General features: G+C 46.3%; 1 protein-coding gene across 1 annotated transcript in view; it reads right to left on the bottom strand.

The window, feature by feature from the left end:
* The window catches only part of capn15 (calpain 15), a gene marked incomplete at its 5' end in the record, with an annotated part of 51,131 nt that overhangs the window by 14,999 nt on the left and 15,858 nt on the right, over positions 1 to 20,274 (bottom strand). The window contains 5 exons of the mRNA XM_080788503.1: positions 7 to 132; positions 3,509 to 3,732; positions 4,254 to 4,437; positions 7,593 to 7,801; positions 17,765 to 19,457. Of these exons, the coding sequence (XP_080644629.1) occupies positions 7 to 132; positions 3,509 to 3,732; positions 4,254 to 4,437; positions 7,593 to 7,801; positions 17,765 to 19,457 (2,436 nt within the window). The remainder of the gene's footprint in view (positions 1 to 6; positions 133 to 3,508; positions 3,733 to 4,253; positions 4,438 to 7,592; positions 7,802 to 17,764; positions 19,458 to 20,274) is intronic.

Raw genomic sequence — 20,274 nt, 5'->3', positions numbered from 1 at the left:
TCCTACCTGTAGCCCTGCACGTCCCTCACGTCCAGGACGGAGTAGGCGTGGCGAGGCCGCAGCCCCAGAGACTCATACACCACGTCGTCCACCTTCATGTTCCCTCCTCCGCACGACGCTCCCATCAGGAACCTGAGCAACACAACAACACACGTCACGTCAGGACTTTACTAGACCAAGACAAGGTACCCGTTTTGTACCTCTGTGTTTGTATCCACAGTCAGTTGATTTTAGGCATGTCACAATTCACTCAACTGACGATACGAATCGATTCACGATATTAGGTTCACGATACCATTTTTTGCAGAATTCCCAGACAAATACTTCTATTTCCAGTACGATTCCAAAATAAAACATGGGGTGTATGATCACATTGCATGTACAAACACCCTTGGCACATTGTCAAACCTGTGTTATGACGGTGCATAACTAACAAGTCTCAGTCTCTCTCGACTTTTTTTTTGCTGACTGGTCAACATTGCCATCGTGAAATCTCATAAAGACACCCGGCTTTACAGAATGGCTCAGAAATATCTGATTTGGTGAGCCCAAATAAAAAAAAGACTAGTACAGAATTATAGTAGCCGTAGCGTTGATGAGGTTATCGAGTTGTCATCAGAGGAGGAGGAAGCAGAGGACAACGACGATGAGCAGGTGTTTAGCATTGTGTACGATGGGCCACCATAACTTGTTATACTGTATTTTATACAGTATCTAATGTTGTACCGTAGTATTCTCAGGCCGCTGTGCCAACTGAACTGCAAATGTTATATAATGCCTACTGCATTGTGTTCTTGCAGCCAGCGGATCCCTGTGGAAACTGCTGCTAGATTGTTAGATTGATTGATTGAAAATCAAAAGACGTACAAATATGTCTATATGCCTATATTGTGTTCTGACGGGCGGGCAGCAGCCCCCCGACACCTCACTGGCCATTGGTTGTGTTAAATTTAGATCAAAAAGATAATAAGAAAATAATTGTGCACGTGCATGTGCTTTCACGTGCAAGTGCGCGTATGCATTATTGCACAGTATACTGTATCTGCTATTTTTTAATAGCAAACGCTAAAATCTAAAATGACACAGATGCTTTCCCAGTTTTAATGGGTTCATATGCGGTGTCCGTCTAAATCAGGGGTAACCAACCAGGGGTTCGCGAGCTCCCGGTCGATCGCGGGAACGTTTCCAGTCGATCGCGAAGTGTCCGACCCATTTGAATAATGTCAGTGCCGGTCGTCACATGCAAATTAATTTTGAGCAGAGCGCTGTGGCTCTGAGTTTGAGAATAGACCCCATCGTCCAAGGGTGTGTGTGTGTGTGTGTGTGTGTGTGTGTGTGCGACTGTGCGTGTGTGGTGGGGGGGTGGTATCTTAGCAACACTGAATGATCTGTCCCATTGGTCGTGTGCTCGTATCATGAGCCAATGGCTGCAGCTCTGAGCTTCCCAGACCCAGGTTCACATCAAGGTTCACAACAAGCCGTAAAGAGAACTGACAGGTCAGGCCAGCCACAGGGCTGCTACGGGCTGCTACCATATTAGCAGCTGTGAGCGCTCTTCTCTTCTCTTCTCGTGAAGAAAGCAGGACAGAGTTGTCAAATAAATCCCGCCGTCATTCATACTGTATTTATTCTCCGACCCGACATTAAAATACGGAACAACGTGCGTTCATTACGGGCTCGTGACAGGCTGCAGACACTTTAGTTGGGACTACTAGCCGATAGCGCCCTGCTCCTTCAGTTTTCGTTGTTCGTTGTTATAATATTTTTTATTATTGGGATTTGATCATTGATGCAAATTCTAAACATATGGATGCAGCTGCAGAAGTTGTGTTGCTTAAAGGAATGCATAGTTGCGTTCTCCTCAACTGCTGCGCAGCAACAACAAAAATATAAAAATGAGAAAAATATACTGAATATACCAGTCTGCAATGCAAACTAATAGGCGAGTGCACTCCAGGGCATATGCAAAGGGAAATAATGACTTCTGTCCGTGACAATAATCAATGCTACAGTTTGAATTCTGTACACATGCACACATAGAGCAAAAAATATGATAAATATGAAATATGAAAACTTGTTGAAGTACAACACATGAGTCAAGTAGCTGCTTTTGTATCAAACCCTTTCCTCTTTACTGAGCCTACTGTCATTGAACTGCTGTCCGATAAAATGCAGGATGTGTTTGCATTAACTTCAGATATTTAAATGGAGATTATTGGATTAGTAAGTGACTGTCACCTGCAGGTCAGAGCTAAAGAGAAGGAATTTTGGTCTCTTGTGAGCAGAGAAGTATCCCCTGATTGTGTCGTGTGCACTGAAGCTGCATGCCTATACTTTGGTTCCACGTACTTATGTGAAATGGCCTTTTCACAAATGAAAATAATAAAATCCAAGTTCAGAACTCGTATGACTGACTCACATCTTAATGACACCCTCAGACTGGCAATCACTAAATATGAACCAGATTTCAAAACGCTTGCAGATAAAGTGCTGTCACAGCAGTCTCATTAAAGGTGGGCTGACCCTGAGAGTATGTCACCATATCTGTGCAAATATATATGGTCATGTTATGCCTATGTCATTTGAACATCTGCCAATGTGAATATTCATTGAAATGAGAAACAAAATATTTCTAATACTAATTATTTCTAATTTGTCTTAATATTATTTGACATTGATAATATAACTTACTATAAGTATTTATTCTAATTTAAGCTTTAGTCTTTGTGTGGATGTGTGCACATGCATTGAGCCTGTCAGAAATAGCAAAAAAACAAGTGTTTTTTCTAACACGTTTTAGTGGTAGATCTTGGCTTACAATTGGGAATAAAATGGGCTCTTGGGCTTGAAAAGGTTGGTTACCACTGGTCTAAATAAACAAATAAAGTAAAAGCAAAGTAAGTCATAATAAGGAATTACATGGTACCAAATGGATTAATACTGTCCAATGCAGTATACATACATTCAGTATTATTCAAACAAAGGGTAGGAATTTTGAGAAATCAATTCTAGATGTTTAACTACTGCATTTAATTCCTATATTTTAAATGGTATATACAAATTGGACAGCAGAGAGAGACACAGACAGACAGACAGTGACAGGCAGAATGGCATGGCATGACCTAGATTCAATCTTCCAGCAGTGCAAGCACGTGTCATCTAACCAGCCACCTTGTGCTTAACGTGTATTCCGTGCTTGCCGAAAATAGCTGATCTACAAGCTCACAATGCGTTTGAATTCAACTGGATCGGCTGTGTATGGGCGGGATTTCTTGTTTCTTTGACATGTCTGACGTGTGTTTATTGTTATCTTTTTCTATTCTTCGGTTAATATTGCATGTTGTGTTATTTCCTGTAAATGTAATTTAAAAAAGAAAGAAAGCTGTGAGAAAGCTCACAATGAGTCAGCAGAAAAAAAAACGCTCAGCGCCTGCCTCTTTCAGAGCAGCATGCCGCCCAGGATCACGTGCACGCGCTCGCAAACCGTAATGCACTAAGACGTTCTCACCCTGCCTCCTTGGAGCTGAGCATCTTGGCCCAGATGAGGTCGTTGTCGATGGGCTCCTCGCGGGGGTTGGTGGAGCTGACCTGCAGCATCAGCGAGTCGCAGGGGGCGCCCGTCAGCGTGGCCAGGCCCTCGATGGCGCGCCCCGCCTGCAGGGCAAAGTAGGAGCCATGGAGCTTGGCCAAGGCCTTCTCAATCAGCGCCACCCAAAGCTGCTTCCTCTGCGCCTGCGGTGGCACACGGGGGATATGATTCACACATATTATTTCGAAGTACTGGAGCTAAAAGGAAAAACTACCTAATTTTAGATATTTTACCATTTATGTCTGCTCGCTGTTTTAAACGCTTATATATGTGGACCGGGATGTGAATGAAGCACGACCTAGACGGATACTGTGTTATTCAATAGGATGGGGTTTGAATGGGCTTGTGAATAATGTGGACACTAACATGTTCTTGATGCTGACCTAGTTGAGAATATCTAATCACTCTGTCGGCTCCTGTCACCTATTAGAGGAAAGCTGTCCTTCATTTGGAGTCTGAATGCAAGTTAAAGAGTGCATCTGAGAATAATTGTGAATGTGAATACACTCGATATGCTTCCATTCGTTCCACTGGACTTGTTCAACTTAATCTCTCTGGTTTCGCGTCCCCTCCCTCCACTTGTCCATGCCTCTGTTACCCCCTAAGCTCTCCTCCTCTCCATCCCTCCCTCCCTCAGTCTGTCTGTCTGTCTGTCCTTCCTAACCTGGGAGAAGAGCAGGTAGCCGTAGTCATCGCAGGGCAGCATGTCGTCCACCAGCACTGTGGTCCATGTGCCGTCTTTACACAGCCTGACCTGGTAGGCTCCCTCTGGGCACATGGTCCGCGTGATCATCACCCTCTCCACCAGCTCTGGACGCTCCGCCAGAACCGCGAGAGCACTCAGGAACCTAGAGGAGAGAGAGGACAGGAGCAGTGTGGATTTGGGTTTTAGTTTTAGTCATAGTATATTGAATAAAATTCCATTTTGTTAGTCGACTACACTTGATTTTTTTGACAGAAAAGGCATTTTACACTTGGTTGCATGCTGTAAATAGCCTATCTTTTTTTTTCTTTATATATATATTTTTTATCCCACGATTTTGTAACACATTTTTCACCCCTATGTCAATCATCTAATGTGATCCTGGGCTCTACACACCCTCCGCTAACCTGGGGAGAGCAACGGACTTGAACTCATGCTTCCTTCATGCCTGAGTGTCCAAGTTGCTCCTTCCAACCCCGCCTTCGGGTATGGGCACTGATGACGCAGAGGAGGAAACACGCCGCCAGCACCCACAGCGTCCCGAGCGGGAATCGAACCCAGGACCTTCTAGCTGTGAGGCGACAGCACTACCAACTGTGCCACCGTGCCCCGGAAATAGCAGAATCTACAAGCTCACAACGCGTCACAGCCCGACACTTTGTGTGAGCTTGTAGAGCTGCTATTTTCAGCATGCAAACATAAAATTACTTGTCTTTTAGTTCCAGTGGATCTATTCTCCACCAGTCCCTCCCTTTAGTCTAGTTTTTATTTGACGAAATGTTCAATATATTTAATCATAGTTTTAGTCATCATAGCTTCGTTTTATTTAGTTTGTCAGTACAAAAGGTAGGTAAACTTTTGCCATTTTTTGTGAAAGGAGTGAGAGAGGAGAGGAAAGGAGTAAGAGAGGAGAGTAGTACGAGTGGAGAGAAGAGAAGAGAAAGCGACAGAGGAAAGGAGGTTATGAGAGAGAGGAAAGGAGGGGTAGAGGAGGCGAGACAGGGGAAGGAAATGAAGGTTGAACAGGAGTCTGCGAAGGGTTGAAATGTCAGAGGGAGGGAAATGAGTGGAGAGAGTGAGCGAGAGACAGAGACGTAGGTCGGTGAGGCAGCTAATGAGACGGTCAATCAGGGAGGGACGCATTGACTTAACAATGGATAGGGATGGGCTGAGAGTGATCCGTTAGAATCCAAGAGACTGGGTCAGACAGAGATAGATTAACAGATGATGGATAAGAGGAGACGGATACTAGACAATGGGCAGGTGGATCGGTGGGAAGGATACACGTTGACAGAAATGGACTAGTTGCCAGACACATGGTGGGATTTAACAGACAAACAGACACAGGGGACAGGCGAAACGGAAGGCTGGGCTGTCAACCGGTCTATAAATTAGGAGTTTTTATCATCCAGTTTCAGAAGGTTCTCTAGGCGGTTTATTCGAGAGTTTTTCATTAGCATAATTCTCCCTTATTGAAAATCATTCACGTTTGATGAGAGGAGCCACTGTGCCGTCTGGTTAGCCGGCCTATTACCCAGCAGCACACACTGCATGGAGACCATGTTGCCATCCTTCATTAACTTGATAGTGAAATTAGTCGCTGAAAATGCAGATTCATCACAAAATGCAAGTTATTCAGCATCTAGAGCCAGGGACTCGGTTGGCCTTAAAAAGACTATTTTAACACTTCACAGAAAGTTCACACTACTGTTTGTACTTGTGGATAGAGAAACTGATTTTTGTGGATAGAGAAACAGATTTTTCTTTTGCAGTTGACTCATTTACAGATGAATTCAAAATATAGAGACAGCCATCTATTATTGTAAAAAAATAACTCTACTGTACTATCAAATAAGTCAGAAAAAGCAAAAATTAAATAAAATAATCTAATTCTCCACATGAAATCTGTCTCACTTCAGTAGTCTTTCTGCAGTGGGAGACCCCTCCAGACACACAGAAACTCGTTCAGGGAGAGAGACTTTTCCCGTTTGTTTTATTAACAGTGTTCCATCTGCTGAAGTGGCAGCCGAGCAGGACTGATCAGCCCAATCGGCTGATGATGAAAATCCAATTCCCTCAAAAGGAATCGAATCAAAGTCCAATTAGCCTGAAGCATAACGAGATACCAGATGAGAGGTCACATCCCCCCCGCCATGGCAAACGACCAAGGTGATTGTCCGACAGCTGCTTAAATTGATCGGGTGGACGGGAGGGAGTCGGTTGGATAGAGTGTGTGAGAGAGACAGGGATGGGAATTTGGATTACATCCTGTTGCTGGTGAGTGGCTTGCGCCCAAGGGAGTGCTATTTTTTGATAAGCTGCAGTGTGTGTGCGCACGCACACGTGTGTGTGTGTGTGTGTGTGTGTGTTGGAGAGCATACAGTATATGCGCATATCGGTGACGTGAACGTACTGTATGCGGCCTAGTAGCCATATTTGTGTTTGTGTGTTCACGTGGGTCTGTGTGTACTGTATGTGATGTGGACGACAGAAGGACACGCAGGGAACACTAAGGCGTGGAGATAAAACACGGCATCCAGACCCACATTCCCATGAATAATCTCCGTGGTATGTGTACTATCTGTACATCTGTACGACTACCCCAACCCTCCCTTAAAACCTCCCTTATTCCACGCTCGTTCTCCTCACTTCTTCACGGCGAGCGGCTCGTTGACAAACAACCCTGCCCTGGAGGGTGACCGGCCGCGTGTGCTTTCCATTGCACTGACCTTTCAAACCGAAAGGGAGGGGGAGAGGTGACCAATCGTCGGTTTCATGCACGGATACCAACAATGTTCCGGGATGTTGGGCTGATACCAGGATAGCACGGTATGGTTACGCCGTCAGCGTCTTGACATTACTGACAGGAGGAGTACGCACGTAACGAAACAGTCAAATCAAGACAGAGAAAACAATATGACCAGGTGCTCACCGGAGTAGTTAAAAATAGTTATATATATCAAAAGGTGCTCCCAGAACAGACGGGATAAAAAAATGAAGTAAAAAAAACAGAGGTCTTCATCAGGGCTAAAATGGATTTTCGTTTGAAACATGTCAGCGTTTACCTTGTAAAAACAAAGGCTTTTTCCTCCTTTGTACAGTGAGTGCCCACTGCCAAGTAATCAAGACAGATTAGACTGTTTTCCAATCTCTCACGCCACCCATATTAATATGAATAAATGGGAAACCAAATGTACATGGCCTACTTTGTTTATTGTTCAGCAAAGGTACCACATATGAACAGCACATGTTGTCCCCAATATACTAGAATGTGCACGGCATAAAAGGATGGTGCCTCACCAGCAGTTTCCCAGAAGGCCTTGCAGGATGTCAGAGGGCCGCGGCGTGCGGAAGACGGACCACTTGACACCTCGCTCTTTGAAATTGCTGCAGTTGATTTCGTGGGGGCGGAGCCACTTCTTGATCCGCTGCTGAACGCTGTCGCCTTCGGGGAAGCCGACAGAGCGAGGGCCTGGAGGGAAGCTGTCGTCCACAAAGTTTACCACATTCTAGGAGAGAGAGAGAGAGAGAGAGAGAGAGAGAGAGAGAGAGAGAGAAAAAGAGTTCGGCTTGTTCCAAGGTGATCAGTCATCATCGGAAAATAAATAACTGAACTGATTCAGAAGGAGAAAGTTCAGCCAATGTGGTCAAGGTGAACTCAATTCCAAGTTAATCTGATAAAAAAATGACCAAAGAGAGAAAATGAAAATAGATGAGCTAATCTATCTTAAAGGAAATGTCACCTCCCTGGGAGAGGGAGAGCAGACGATACTCTGTTCCTTATCTTCAAACTGTGAGCTGAGCTGTTCACCATGGGGCTAATGCATCATTTATATTTAGGTGTCTCACACAGTGTGAACACCATTCTTGTGAGCTTGTAGATCTTCTATTTTCGGTGTGAGTCACATAAATAGAAGATCTACAAGCTCACAAGCAAGGTGTTGTGAGCTTATAGATCGACTATTTTTGGTGTGAGACAGCGATGTGCAGCAAAGTATAAATCAGACCCCCTAGTCGTTTGAAGGACACGTTCTGCTTTGAGTTCGCTCCATTCTTTACAGACACACACACACACACACACACACACACACACACACACACACACACACACTCAATCACTCGCTCGTACACATGCCCTTTTTGGTGAGGTGATGGCTGTTGATCATTAATTCAGGGCCCTGCGGGCCGCCATAGCAGCTCCACAGTGTTGGGGGAGGAACAAGGACGAACTGCTGGCTACCCAAATGTATTCATGTGGCGTGAGGAGAGTTGTTCCTGCCATTAGTGCATTATCATGCACACGCACAGCAGGAGTCCGGGCAAAGCGGGCATGACAACATGCTTCAGCCAACAGCTGCATGAAAATCAGTATCAATTATCAAACGGATGAAACCCCATGTTACACACACACACACACACACACACACACACACACACACACACACACACAGTAAGAGCAGCCTTGAAATACAGCCTCCTACCATACACAGGCGCTGATACATGCTGATATATGCACGGATACACACAGACAGACTAAAGAGTGCATTTAGCAGATCAAGACACCCAACCGACACACTATCAGCCCATCTAAACCCTGCTGTACAAACTCCAGACAGAGGGCACACGGCCACAGGCGCACACACGCAGAGTCGGCCCCTATCCGGTTTCCCTGTGCACGGTGCCAGGCGAGGTGAGACTGCAGACGCAGTCATTTCCTCAGAGGATGGGGGACGGTGAAGTGGGCATCCATGGGTACTGGGTAGGGTGCGGGAGGGTCCCGCAGTCAGCTAGGGGTTATTTGTCACCATCCACCCCAATCCAATTATGTAGCCTTGGCTTGTGCCTGTTAACAGCTTGTGACAGAACTGCTTTGAGTGCTACAGTCACCACTACTGAACCCTAACACACCACCTTATTCACCTCTTCAGCGACCATAATCACATTTTGCTCTGATGTCATACTCAGAGGGTGACGTACCCCCACCCCAAAAGGGTCGGTTCTCTGTCGGTCAGACAGTCCGGGCCTGTATGTGCCGTTGCAGCTTGCTGAAAACGCGGGATTGCACGTACAGTAGGCTGCAGATCGTTTGGGGACGCGCACACACACACACACACACACACACGCTCCTCTCCTTATCAGGGGACTGTATGCTATACAGTAGCATACAGTATGTACCCCGCATCAGTCGTAATCATGTCTTCCATATACCCTGCAGTCAAAATAAGTTATGAGCATACAAAAGGTAAATATTCCCTGCACGTGCTTAATAAACAGTGTCACACTAATAGTGTGACAATGCCTTGGTGACAGACTAACAGTACTGTTCTCAGAGCTCGTGCTTTCTTGCAAATGGGTAATTAACTGACTTCACCACCTTTAATAGGGGAGAGAATTCACAATCATCACGCACACACAATGTGTGTGTGTGTGTGTGTGTGTGTGTGTGTGTGTGTGTGTGTGTGTGTGTGTGTGCGTGCGTAACCGGCACATGGTTGCAGCTGTTGGGGTCATATTGTTCAGGTCCAGCTGTTGTGATGGTGACTATCTAACTAGCATAAAGGGCTCTCCTCATTGAGGGAACCTGATGCTGCTGTGTCACTAATCTACCACCTTGGGCCAATGCCCATGTGAAAAAGCCTTGGCTGAATCCACCCAGCTCAATGCCAAGCTAACCAAAGCTAATACAACCCACTGTGCCACAGCAAGTGCACTGTGGAGTCCAGGATGCTATGCTATGTAAAAGCGGTGACAGAGAACAGTTGAGTCATACTCAACAGTGGCACACTTACTAAATTAAAAACAAGCAAGCATTTCAACACAGTGCGGCCATTTACTGTACATTTTAACTGCATTTCTCAGTAATGTAAATGATTTACACTACTGAGAAATGCAGGTCACACGGCATCAGTTGCAAACTTGCACCAGATCCAATTTCCAAGAAACAAAGCTTGAAAAGAATATACAGTGTAGTCCCTAAAACAAAATGAATTGTACACAGTAGTACAAGAAGTAACTAGGGCAAAAGAAAGATTTTTTTTTAAACGTGACAATTAAGCCTTTCCTGCTTAGCATGCTTTTGTCTCTCCCAGAGAGGGTGAACAGATGTAGTGGTACTGGGTTTAACAGCTGAGGGGTGATGCCAACAGGCCTAAATGGTACTGGATTTAACAGCTGAGGGGTGATGCCAACAGGCCTACATGGTGTTTGGTTGCTTGGCAGAAGGATGGAGGCAGTGAGTGAGTGAGTGGATACCCTTGGGGCCACTGGCAGGACACCTCTAACTCTTTTATTTAAGGGCCAAAGGTAAGCGGAGTGGAAAATATATATATCAATACACACTTCATTCTATACTAGTATACCCAGAGCACCCGTTATTTTACGGCGTGGCTCTGCAGGGGGCTAGCCGTCTGAAAGAGTGTTGTTGGCCGGGTGTCTGTCTGTCTCTGTGTGTGTGTGTGTGTATGTGTGCGTGTGCTTAAATTGTGTGTGTGTGTGTGTGTGTGTGTGTGTCCGGAGCTAATCTCACAAACCACTGGACCAGTCAGCACATTTCTTTTAGACATTTTGTAATATTCAATTTAGATTTAATAAGTCAATGGAGCTCAGATTTATGTTGAAATCCAAGTTGCTTGCATCACCTCACGTTTATACCGCTGGTGCTAAGCCAGAATAAGTACCTGATTGGCCAACCAGAACCCTTCGGCTTAACCAATTGGCAAAGCTTCACATAACATTTGTGCCGCATAGCAGTATAAATGGAATGACTTGCATCCTTCCCGACATGCATGGCTCCAAATCAGCTTGGCAGACATTGCTGGGGTCATGAACACACATCAGCGAATTCAGGCATTGACTTGGTAATTTGCTTGGGTAAAATTGTCTCTATCCATGACCCTCTCTCACTCTCACTCCCTCTCCCTCTTCCCATCTCTAGCTGGTATTTTTGAAAAGTTGTGAATATTTGTTTAAAATATGTGTCTATCTATATATGTGTCTATCTATATAGATATTTTTTTAAATACATCCATTTGGGGACTTTAATATGAAAATGTTTGAGAACCACTGTTATAGAGTAGATAGGAGGTTATACTGCATATATACTCATAGACTCAGAACTACAACAGGCACTGAACACTGCCGTCAGAGACTCAGAACTACAACAGGCACTGAACACTGCCGTCAGAGACTCAGAACTACAACAGGCACTGAACACTGCTGTCAGAGACTCAGAACTACGACAGGCACTGAACACTGCTGTCAGAGACTCAGAACTACGACAGGCACTGAACACTGCTGTCAGAGACTCAGAACTACAACAGGCACTGAACACTGCTGTCAGAGACTCAGAACTACGACAGGCACTGAACACTGCTGTCAGAGACTCAGAACTACGACAGGCACTGAACACTGCTGTCAGAGACTCAGAACTACAACAGGCACTGAACACTGCTGTCAGAGACTTAGAACTACAACAGGCACTGAACACTGCCGTCAGAGACTCAGAACTACGACAGGCACTGAACACTGCCGTCAGAGACTCAGAACTACAACAGGCACTGAACACTGCCGTCAGAGACTCAGAACTACAACAGGCACTGAACACTGCCGTCAGAGACTCAGAACTACGACAGGCACTGAACACTGCCATCCACTATCGCCTAACAAGCCTAGACAGAGAACCTTGACTTGACCAAGGAATGTAATCTAAACCTCCCACCACAGTGTACTGTAGCAGCTCATGTTTGTTTGTGGTGTGCTACTATCAGAAAGCACGCCGACAGCATATAGTTTGCGTCTCACCATCATTACATCACTGGCATAACTCAGGGTAATTTGGTGTGAGTCGAATGCTACTGTACTGAGGTTGCTGTTTTTTAGGACAGTTTCTCGCTCATTATATCAGCTGCACTCGTCCCGTCACCCTCTTAGTTTAAACAGAGCGGCCCAAAAGCCTCGTCACTGATTACTTACACCGTGGGGATAGTGAATAATTTCTACTCCTCTCTAGCTCAGCCTCTGATGCTATAAATAGACCGCCCCCATGTTCACCTTAGCATGCCACAGCTACATTGTGTGTACACAACACACACACACACACACACACACACACACACACTTTAGTTGCAAAGGTAGGCGGAGAAAGTAGTTGGGAGTAGAGAAAAAATCAAACCACACCCGTGTGAAGTGAGGGGCGCTCTAATCATCGCACATCATCATGGTGTAAAATAGACACTATGCCTATTTGCTCACACTATGATGTAAAATGCTCCATTCACTGTCAATGGGAATTTAATGTTTGTTTAAGACAAAGTTTGAGGGGCTAGCACCCCTCAAAAAGGATAGACAGACATTGTGGTTTGAGATTAAATAATATATAAATAATAATATAATGAGTATTTTATATAATTATAAAATAATTATACTTGAGTAAATATACTTAGTTACTTTTTATTACTGCAAGACAGACAATAGGGGAAGAGAGAGAGCCTGGCTAAAAATATACAGTAGGTGTCAAATTAGTAGTAGGGTCAAGTAGGGTAGCGGGGATGACAGATCTCAAGTAACCTTCTTTGCTACCGAGGCCAGTGTTGCCAGATTTTGCGAGAGAAGAAAGCAACCAGGTCTAATTTCGCAATGCATTGCGAGCTTGTAGATCTGCTATTTTCAAACTAATCTTGGAAAAAAAGAAACATTTTGAATATCTGGTATGGGGGTTCCTGGGGCACATAATATTTTCAGATGGGGGTGGGTCCGTAAACAACTAAATATTCACTTGGGGGTCCTTGATTAGGAAATAAATGCGCAGCTACCAATAATTTACAAGCAACTTTACAGGAAAACAAGCCCAAAGTCGCTTAATAATAATAAGCAGACATGGCAACACTGCAAACGAGGCAGCTACCCTCCCACGCTCTCGGTGGCGAGCCCACAGCTCACAGGCAGCGCAGGCATTAATAATGCATCCCAGAGCTCGCCTCGTGCCATTATAAACACGGTATGAATTGCAGAGGCCGTGTAGAGATGTCACTGGCCGCATATCAGCCACTCCAAAGATAAAAAGAAAGAAACCCTAGGTATCTGGAAATGTATTTCCTGACTTACCCACTTAAAGCCTGGCATCCGTATTGCGGGGGAAAGCTTTCACTGCAAACAGCCGATGGACAAGCTCTAAGCTTGTCCATCTGGAAATAGCAGATTTACAAGCTCTTGAGCGGTGAAACCAGTATAGGGTCTTACCACTGAAAAGGTAAACCCAGGCCAGCATCCGCCTTGTGGGGAAAGCTTGGGATCCGATGGTAACTCCGACGGAGCATTAGTCCAACATGCGGTAACAACGGTAGGACTAGCGCTCGAACATGCGCTGCTCTCGTGCTTGTGGTTATGGTTAGGTTAGGGTTTGGGGCAGATTGTCGGTCTAATGACTGTCGGACCAATAATAGTTTCGGAACTAAAGCCTGTAACCGAAAGCTTTCGCAGAAAATAGCAGATCAACAAGTTCACAACACACCACATCGCAGCACGAGCTTTCCACACCATAACAGAAAACAGCAAATACACTAGTATAGAGCCCTGAGGGATGTGGTTTAAATGATTGAAGTTATGCTGCACACTTGTTTGCTGCTGGTCAGTTTACTCTGAGCATTCTGGTATGGGTGCATGTCATGTCATCTGCAGCGTAGGGGCTGATGATTAATTAAGTCATGCAAATAATTGCGGCTAACGACTGAATTGTGTTTTTGGAAAGCATCCGTGTCATTTTAGATATTTTGAATGTGAGTGGACTTAGCCATTGGTAGAATAGAGAATGGGTTATCTAATAATTGTGACAGACCGACTGCAGCGGAGTTACAGTAGCATCACGTGTATACACGTATGACAGCCCCCAGGCAGCCTAACAACATTATGTAGGCCAACGAATGGCCGCGCGGAGTTTGCCGCTACAAAGTGAACATGAAGCTCTGTGATGAAAACGCTAGAGCAGCAGACAGCAGCAGGCTCGCATCCGTCCGCAGTTGCCAGGGGAAATGTCACGTAGCCACTTAAACAGCCGTGAGACTGGGTGATCACGACCAATCAAATCCATTTCCAAGAGAGAGATGACCGCAGTGACCCCCGCAGATTGCTGGGACGTTAAATGCCAGGTGCACTGGAGCAGGTGGAAAGCTGTCACTGTGGTAGATGTTCCCATCAGGAGAATTACAAAAAAAGGGTTGTTTTTTTTGCTCATTAAAAATGTGTAAATTATTCAACGGTAGAAAACCACAACCCCACCCCATTTGGTATGCTGATTGAAAATGTGCCATCTCTTGATGGGGGGTCAAGATAAATGATTTAGTGTATTTAGTGAAGGTTCACGTTCATAATCTTTTAATAGTTGGGCAAAATATATAATTACACGTTGACATGAAATCTGATTTGGGCCGGTTGCTTTTATCAGAGACAGACATTCACACTAATAAAAGAGATTTGATTAGCATTCAAATAGCCTGTCTAATGGAAAATGTTGACGCATGTCTACAGGCAAAATAAACACAGCCTCCCTCAAGAGTCTTTCCAGAGCTCAATCTAATTGCATCTCATCAAGTGATCCAGGACTTGCTGTACTCGACAGACAGTCCTTGAATGCAGGTCATATCAGAATTATTAGGAGAGCGGGTCGCATCGCTGTATATCTGCAGTACATTCAGGGGAAAACACGGTCACCCTCTGGCCATTTAAAACGCAACTAATGAACTGAGTGCAAACAGAACCAACTGACAAAGCCTATTAGCATCTCTTGGCAGAGTGTGTGAAATGAAGGACACTGGGGGACAGGGCACAACGCCAACACCATAGAAGAAAAAGCAGCATAAAGATGAGGGAGCTGTGCTCTGAAACCCAATGTGCACCCAGTGACACATTAAACAATGAAACATCCTCCGTGAGAAGTCGCTGGCTTTTGCACTCTACTCAAAAATGGCAATTGCACCGTGAGCTTTTTTTTGTGCTCTGCTGCAAATGAACAATGTCCGTTGCTTGCAGATGACAACTTGCTTCCTCTGCAATGCTTCAACTCACTCAACCTTTTAAGAAACGAAGCACATTTGTATACAAATCACGACATCATGGCAAAAGGTCTGATGAACAAAGACATATTCAAGCAAAAAGTAAAAGGATCTTATATAGGTTATTGCTGTTAGTCATTGCTGAAATTGGTTGATTTCAGATATTTTGATATGGATATGAAAAACATGAAATTATTACTAGTAATGCAAATAGTCTAACAAATAATTATACAAATCTCTGTGTATCTGTCTTTCTGCGTGCGTGTGTGTGTGTGTGTGTGTGTGTTAGAGAGACAAGAGACAGTGCATTTCTTGCTTCGTGCACCACTTGGGGGTCTGGACCAGTGACCACCTGCCTCAAAATGCATGTATCAATAATATAATAATATGATACATGCATATCTTCGAACGGGTAACGACTAGTAATAATAATAATAATAATACAATTTTGGCATTTAGCAGACGCTCTTAATCCAGAGTGACTTCAAATACATAGTAATAGTCATCAAGGATAATAAACCTAACATCCATCTAACAGTAGAATATCTGTGCAATGAAACTACAAGTATACATTATAGAATGCTATGTGCTACCATAATGCAATAGGGCAAGTCCTGCGTGCTAAGGAGTTTCAGAGGTGGGTTTTTCAGACTACGGCGGAGGATTGGGAGCGAGTAATAATAATAAATAGATATAGCTCCTAGCAGCAATACGGCCGCCAAGGAATGCAACAATGCAATATGCAACATGCACAATAAGCCATAGAAACAATATAATAGACTGAATTTGAAAGAAAGACCACCGTGCAATTAACAAAATAAAAAACAACAGAAAACTATCCACTTTCCATCATGCCTACGAAAGATCCTGCACATATTCTGGCCCAAGACCATCTCAAACAATAACCTCCTCAACATCACCCAACAAGACACCATGCACAGTATAATCAATAAACGCAGGTGGACCTGGATTGGCCATGTCCTCAGAATGGACATCAACGCAATCCCAAGAGTCGCATTACACTGACTGGACCCCAGAAGGAAAGAGAAAGAAAGGCAGGCCTAAAATGACATGGCGTAGGACGATGGAGAAGGAGCTCCAGCAACATCATCAGAGCTGGGGGACCATAGAGAAGATGGCCAAGGCCAGATGCAAGTGGAGTAAGTAAATTAACAAAATGAGCATTGGAAAAAGCTGAGCAGAGTTCCAAGGGATTGTGGATATTAAAATGCATGTAATGTTGCTTATATAATGGCAGATTTCAAACTCTTATTAAAAATTAAAAATTAAAATTTTGCCAATGTCTGAGACATTGGCAAACTTTTGTCTTGAAAGAAACAATTAGTTTCTGTTGTGTAGATGAAGCAGAGCCATTATGAGGAACAACTTTGCACCTTTGACCTCTGACCTTTAGATTTTACGACCTTTTGAATTATACGAAACCACGTACATGAAAATATGAAGCCTCTACAAGCCAATGAATATTGCAGTTTTATGAAAATTCTTGTTCTACCCCCAACTACATAAATGCAGAGTCACAGTTTTTGCAATATGATAAAAGACCCTCTTATTACAAAAACTGTGACTGTTCCAAATGCCACTAACATAAATCTTACTCCAGTAAGTTGTCAGTTGTGGCGTATGTCCTAGTGAAGGGTGCGGTGCATGCAGAAGATTTATACTTTTCAGCTAACTTTCACAGAGATGTTGTAGCTGAATGAGTTTTGTAAAAAAATAAATCAGACCAGTATGAAGTGAGCGGTGCTTTACTGTACTGTACCTCTACTCTACTGGTACTGTACTATACTGTACTGTACCTCCTCCCTGGCCTGTGTGTGTTAGGCTTTGCAACAGTGACACTTGGTGGTGAACAAAGGCTATAACGCTATTTCCGTGCTCAGACACAGGGACCCAGGGACACACAATACTGTAGCTGTCTATAGGAGTGGTTGCACCACTCAAAAAACGACTGCAAGGTTAAGCCAGAATTGCAGAATATAATGCACGCACGCGTGAGGTCATTTAGAAACGGTCATCGTCACATAAGTTTGTCCAGGAAAGCATAATCCGTCCGACTCCATTGTTGACATGATCACAGCTGAGCAGACGATGTGTGGAGTGTTGACTTCATGGCAAGCTGATAACTACTCTGGCTGGAATGTCAATAAACAATGGCCACAACATTTGCAGTTTTAAATATATACAGCAAGCCCTAACAATATAACCCATACATCATCTTAACAACTGTTGTGTCTCATGCACTCATTCTCATCACACTTGTGTTAGCTGTAGATTCCTTTCTCCACATTCCTTACAATGTAATGTGGATATACTATACTAACAATGCTGCTACTTAGATGATGATGTGTACAGGACGGTGGTGTTGAGTATACCACACTCTGCATCTACTGATCAACTCAGCCTTACCTCTCGGCAGAAGGTGACAATGTTCTCCCAGAGTTCCTTAGCCTCGCCTTCGTCGTTTCGCCGCCGGGCCTCCACGTGCATGCTCTCCCTCCTCTTCAGGGGTTTGACCACCTTGCGCAGGGTGAGGTACTGTTGTGGCGTGTGGCAAGCAGCACAGTTCTTGGCCTTGACGTCGTTGAGCAGCGTACAGGCTGGACAGCCCCACTGGCCCACCTTCTCCGGAAGGCCAGCTGACGAGGTGGACGACGACGACACAGAGCAGCTGGTGGCAGAGGAGGAGGAGGAGGAGGGAGAAGGGAAGATTCGGGCCTGTTTCCGTGCCTTATGGCCCGAGGAGGAAGAAGAAGACGACGACGAAGACGAGGTGCAAGAGCAGGGTGCGCTGTTGGGCCCCGGGGCGAGGCCACAGTGCAGACAGCAGCGAGGCAGGGACACCTGCTGCTCCTGGAACCCGTGTAGCTTGGAGGAGCCGCAGGCAGAACACTTGCCGGCTCCCGTGGGGTTGCGCAGGGTGCACTTGGAGCACGCCCAGGTGCTGAAGTCCGGGCTGGAGGGGCTCGCCGGGGTGAAGCGCACCGTCTCACAGCCCACTAGATCAATGAGGTCAGTGCCTCCCCGCGACGAGCGGCAGGTGTCGCACTTGGACGCGCCCCCCGGGTTGGGCAAGGAGCAGCTTGGGCACTTCCAGGTGGGGGCCACCGAGGAGGAGGTGGTGGGGGGTTGCGGGTGGTGGTGCGCGTCCTCTTCCTCCAGGACACTGAGGCGCTTAGTGGTGTAGGAGGGCTCCTGGGGCTGGGCGTGCTTGGGCTTGGGCGGCCGAAGTTGCGGACCGGGCTGCGGGGGCACAACGGCTGTGTTGGGGGAGGGGGAGGTAGGGCTGGTGGCGTTGGCGGCCGCGCTGGGCGGCCGCCCGGGAGGGGGCACCTCTCTCCTGCTGCGTGGCACAGGGTTGTTCTGTAGGGAGGAGAAAGGTGTGAACAGTGGCTGCGAGGGGAGGGCGCTGGGGGGCTCCTGGGGCTCACAGGAGGGCGGCGGCGAGTCATCAGTCAGGTCTATAAGGATCGGCGTGCTCCCCGACGTGTGCACAGGAAACCCCAACACGGGTGTGCGCACCTCAGGCACGACTAGAGCCTCCGGTGGGATTTTAGGCAGCGACAGTTTCCTGGGCCCCCCGCACGCCGAGCAGGACAGAGCCACCGGCGTGTTGTGCAGCGTGCAGCGAGGGCACGCCCAGCCAGAGTGATGCCCCTCCAGGACCAGGACAGCCACCTCCCCGTTGCTCTCCGACCTCCGCAGCACCTCCTCCTTGGGGGGCGGATGTTGCCCGCGGGGCTCCAGCAGTACGGTGGGGGTGACGGTGGGCGCGGGGGGGTCCGGGGCCGGCGGCAGCAGGCCGTTGGCAGTGGCGGCCATGGTGGTGGTGGGCGGCGTGGGGGTGGCGGGCGAGGGTCCGAAGCCGCAGACCGAGCAGGCTCCGGAGCCTTGGGGGTTGTTGAGGGTGCAGCGGGGACACGCCCAGCGCTGCTCCTCGGTGCTGCTGAGCCGCAGGATCTGGTTGAGGTCGGGCTTCTGCCGCGGCGCCTCGCAGATGGAGCAGCGAGGCGCCGCCCCGCCGTTCAGGAAGGTGCAGCGACCACATGACCAGTCGCTGCTTCGCACCGCTGCTGCCATGGAGCCAGGAGAATGGGAGTGGCTGGAAGAGAGGAAAATGAAGTAGATAGCGTAAAGACAAATGTGAAAATAGCAACCTGTTAAATATGTAAGCCGTTACTGCCAGTAGTGTGGACTGATGGTTTAGGGCAGGCAATGCCCAATACAAGTATACTATCCAATCCATGTAAATTATTTACAAAAAACAGCAGCTAGGGTGTAATCACACAGGTCTGAATGCAGCCGTAGTCTGGACTCTACTGCTGCCTGAAATCAAACACTGGGAGAGAAGACTAGAAGCATGGGAAGGAAGGGTCAGAGAAGGGGTTGGAGGAGGACAAACACTGAGAGAAAAGGATGAAGAAGTGAGGGCATGAATAAGTAGGATGAAGAAGTGAGGGCATGAATAAGTAGATGAAGAAGTAAGGGCATGAATAAGTAGGCACCAAAGGGTTCAGGGAGACATCAGAAGAGACGAGTCCAGTCAAAAGTTCTGAGTTGAGAAAGAGAGGGGACAGACAGTGAGAGAGAGACAGAACTAGGGAGAGACTCTGCAAATGGGAACAGCAGAATCCGAGAAACAGAGAGAGAGAGAGAGAGAGAGAGAGAGAGAGAGAAAGGGGAGATTAGCTAGTGTAGGGGAAAATCAAATCTCCCTCCTGGGGCCATGGAGGGCAGTAAATCCATACACAATGCTCCTGCGATGAGGCAGAGAGGACAGACAGCAGAGAGGAGAGGAGAGACAGAGACAGAGGATCGGGCTACCACCTCAGAATACTGAATGAAGCCTTCTCAGTACTCTCCAAGTGACTGACACTTATTACACACACACACACACACACAGTCACACACACACACAC

This window comes from Protomyctophum bolini (genome assembly GCF_963924005.1).
Source record: "Protomyctophum bolini genome assembly, chromosome: 18".
In the NCBI taxonomy this organism is placed as follows: Eukaryota; Metazoa; Chordata; class Actinopteri; order Myctophiformes; family Myctophidae; genus Protomyctophum; species Protomyctophum bolini.
Note: the sequence above shows the minus strand (reverse complement) of the source record. Positions and strands in the feature narration are given on the sequence as shown.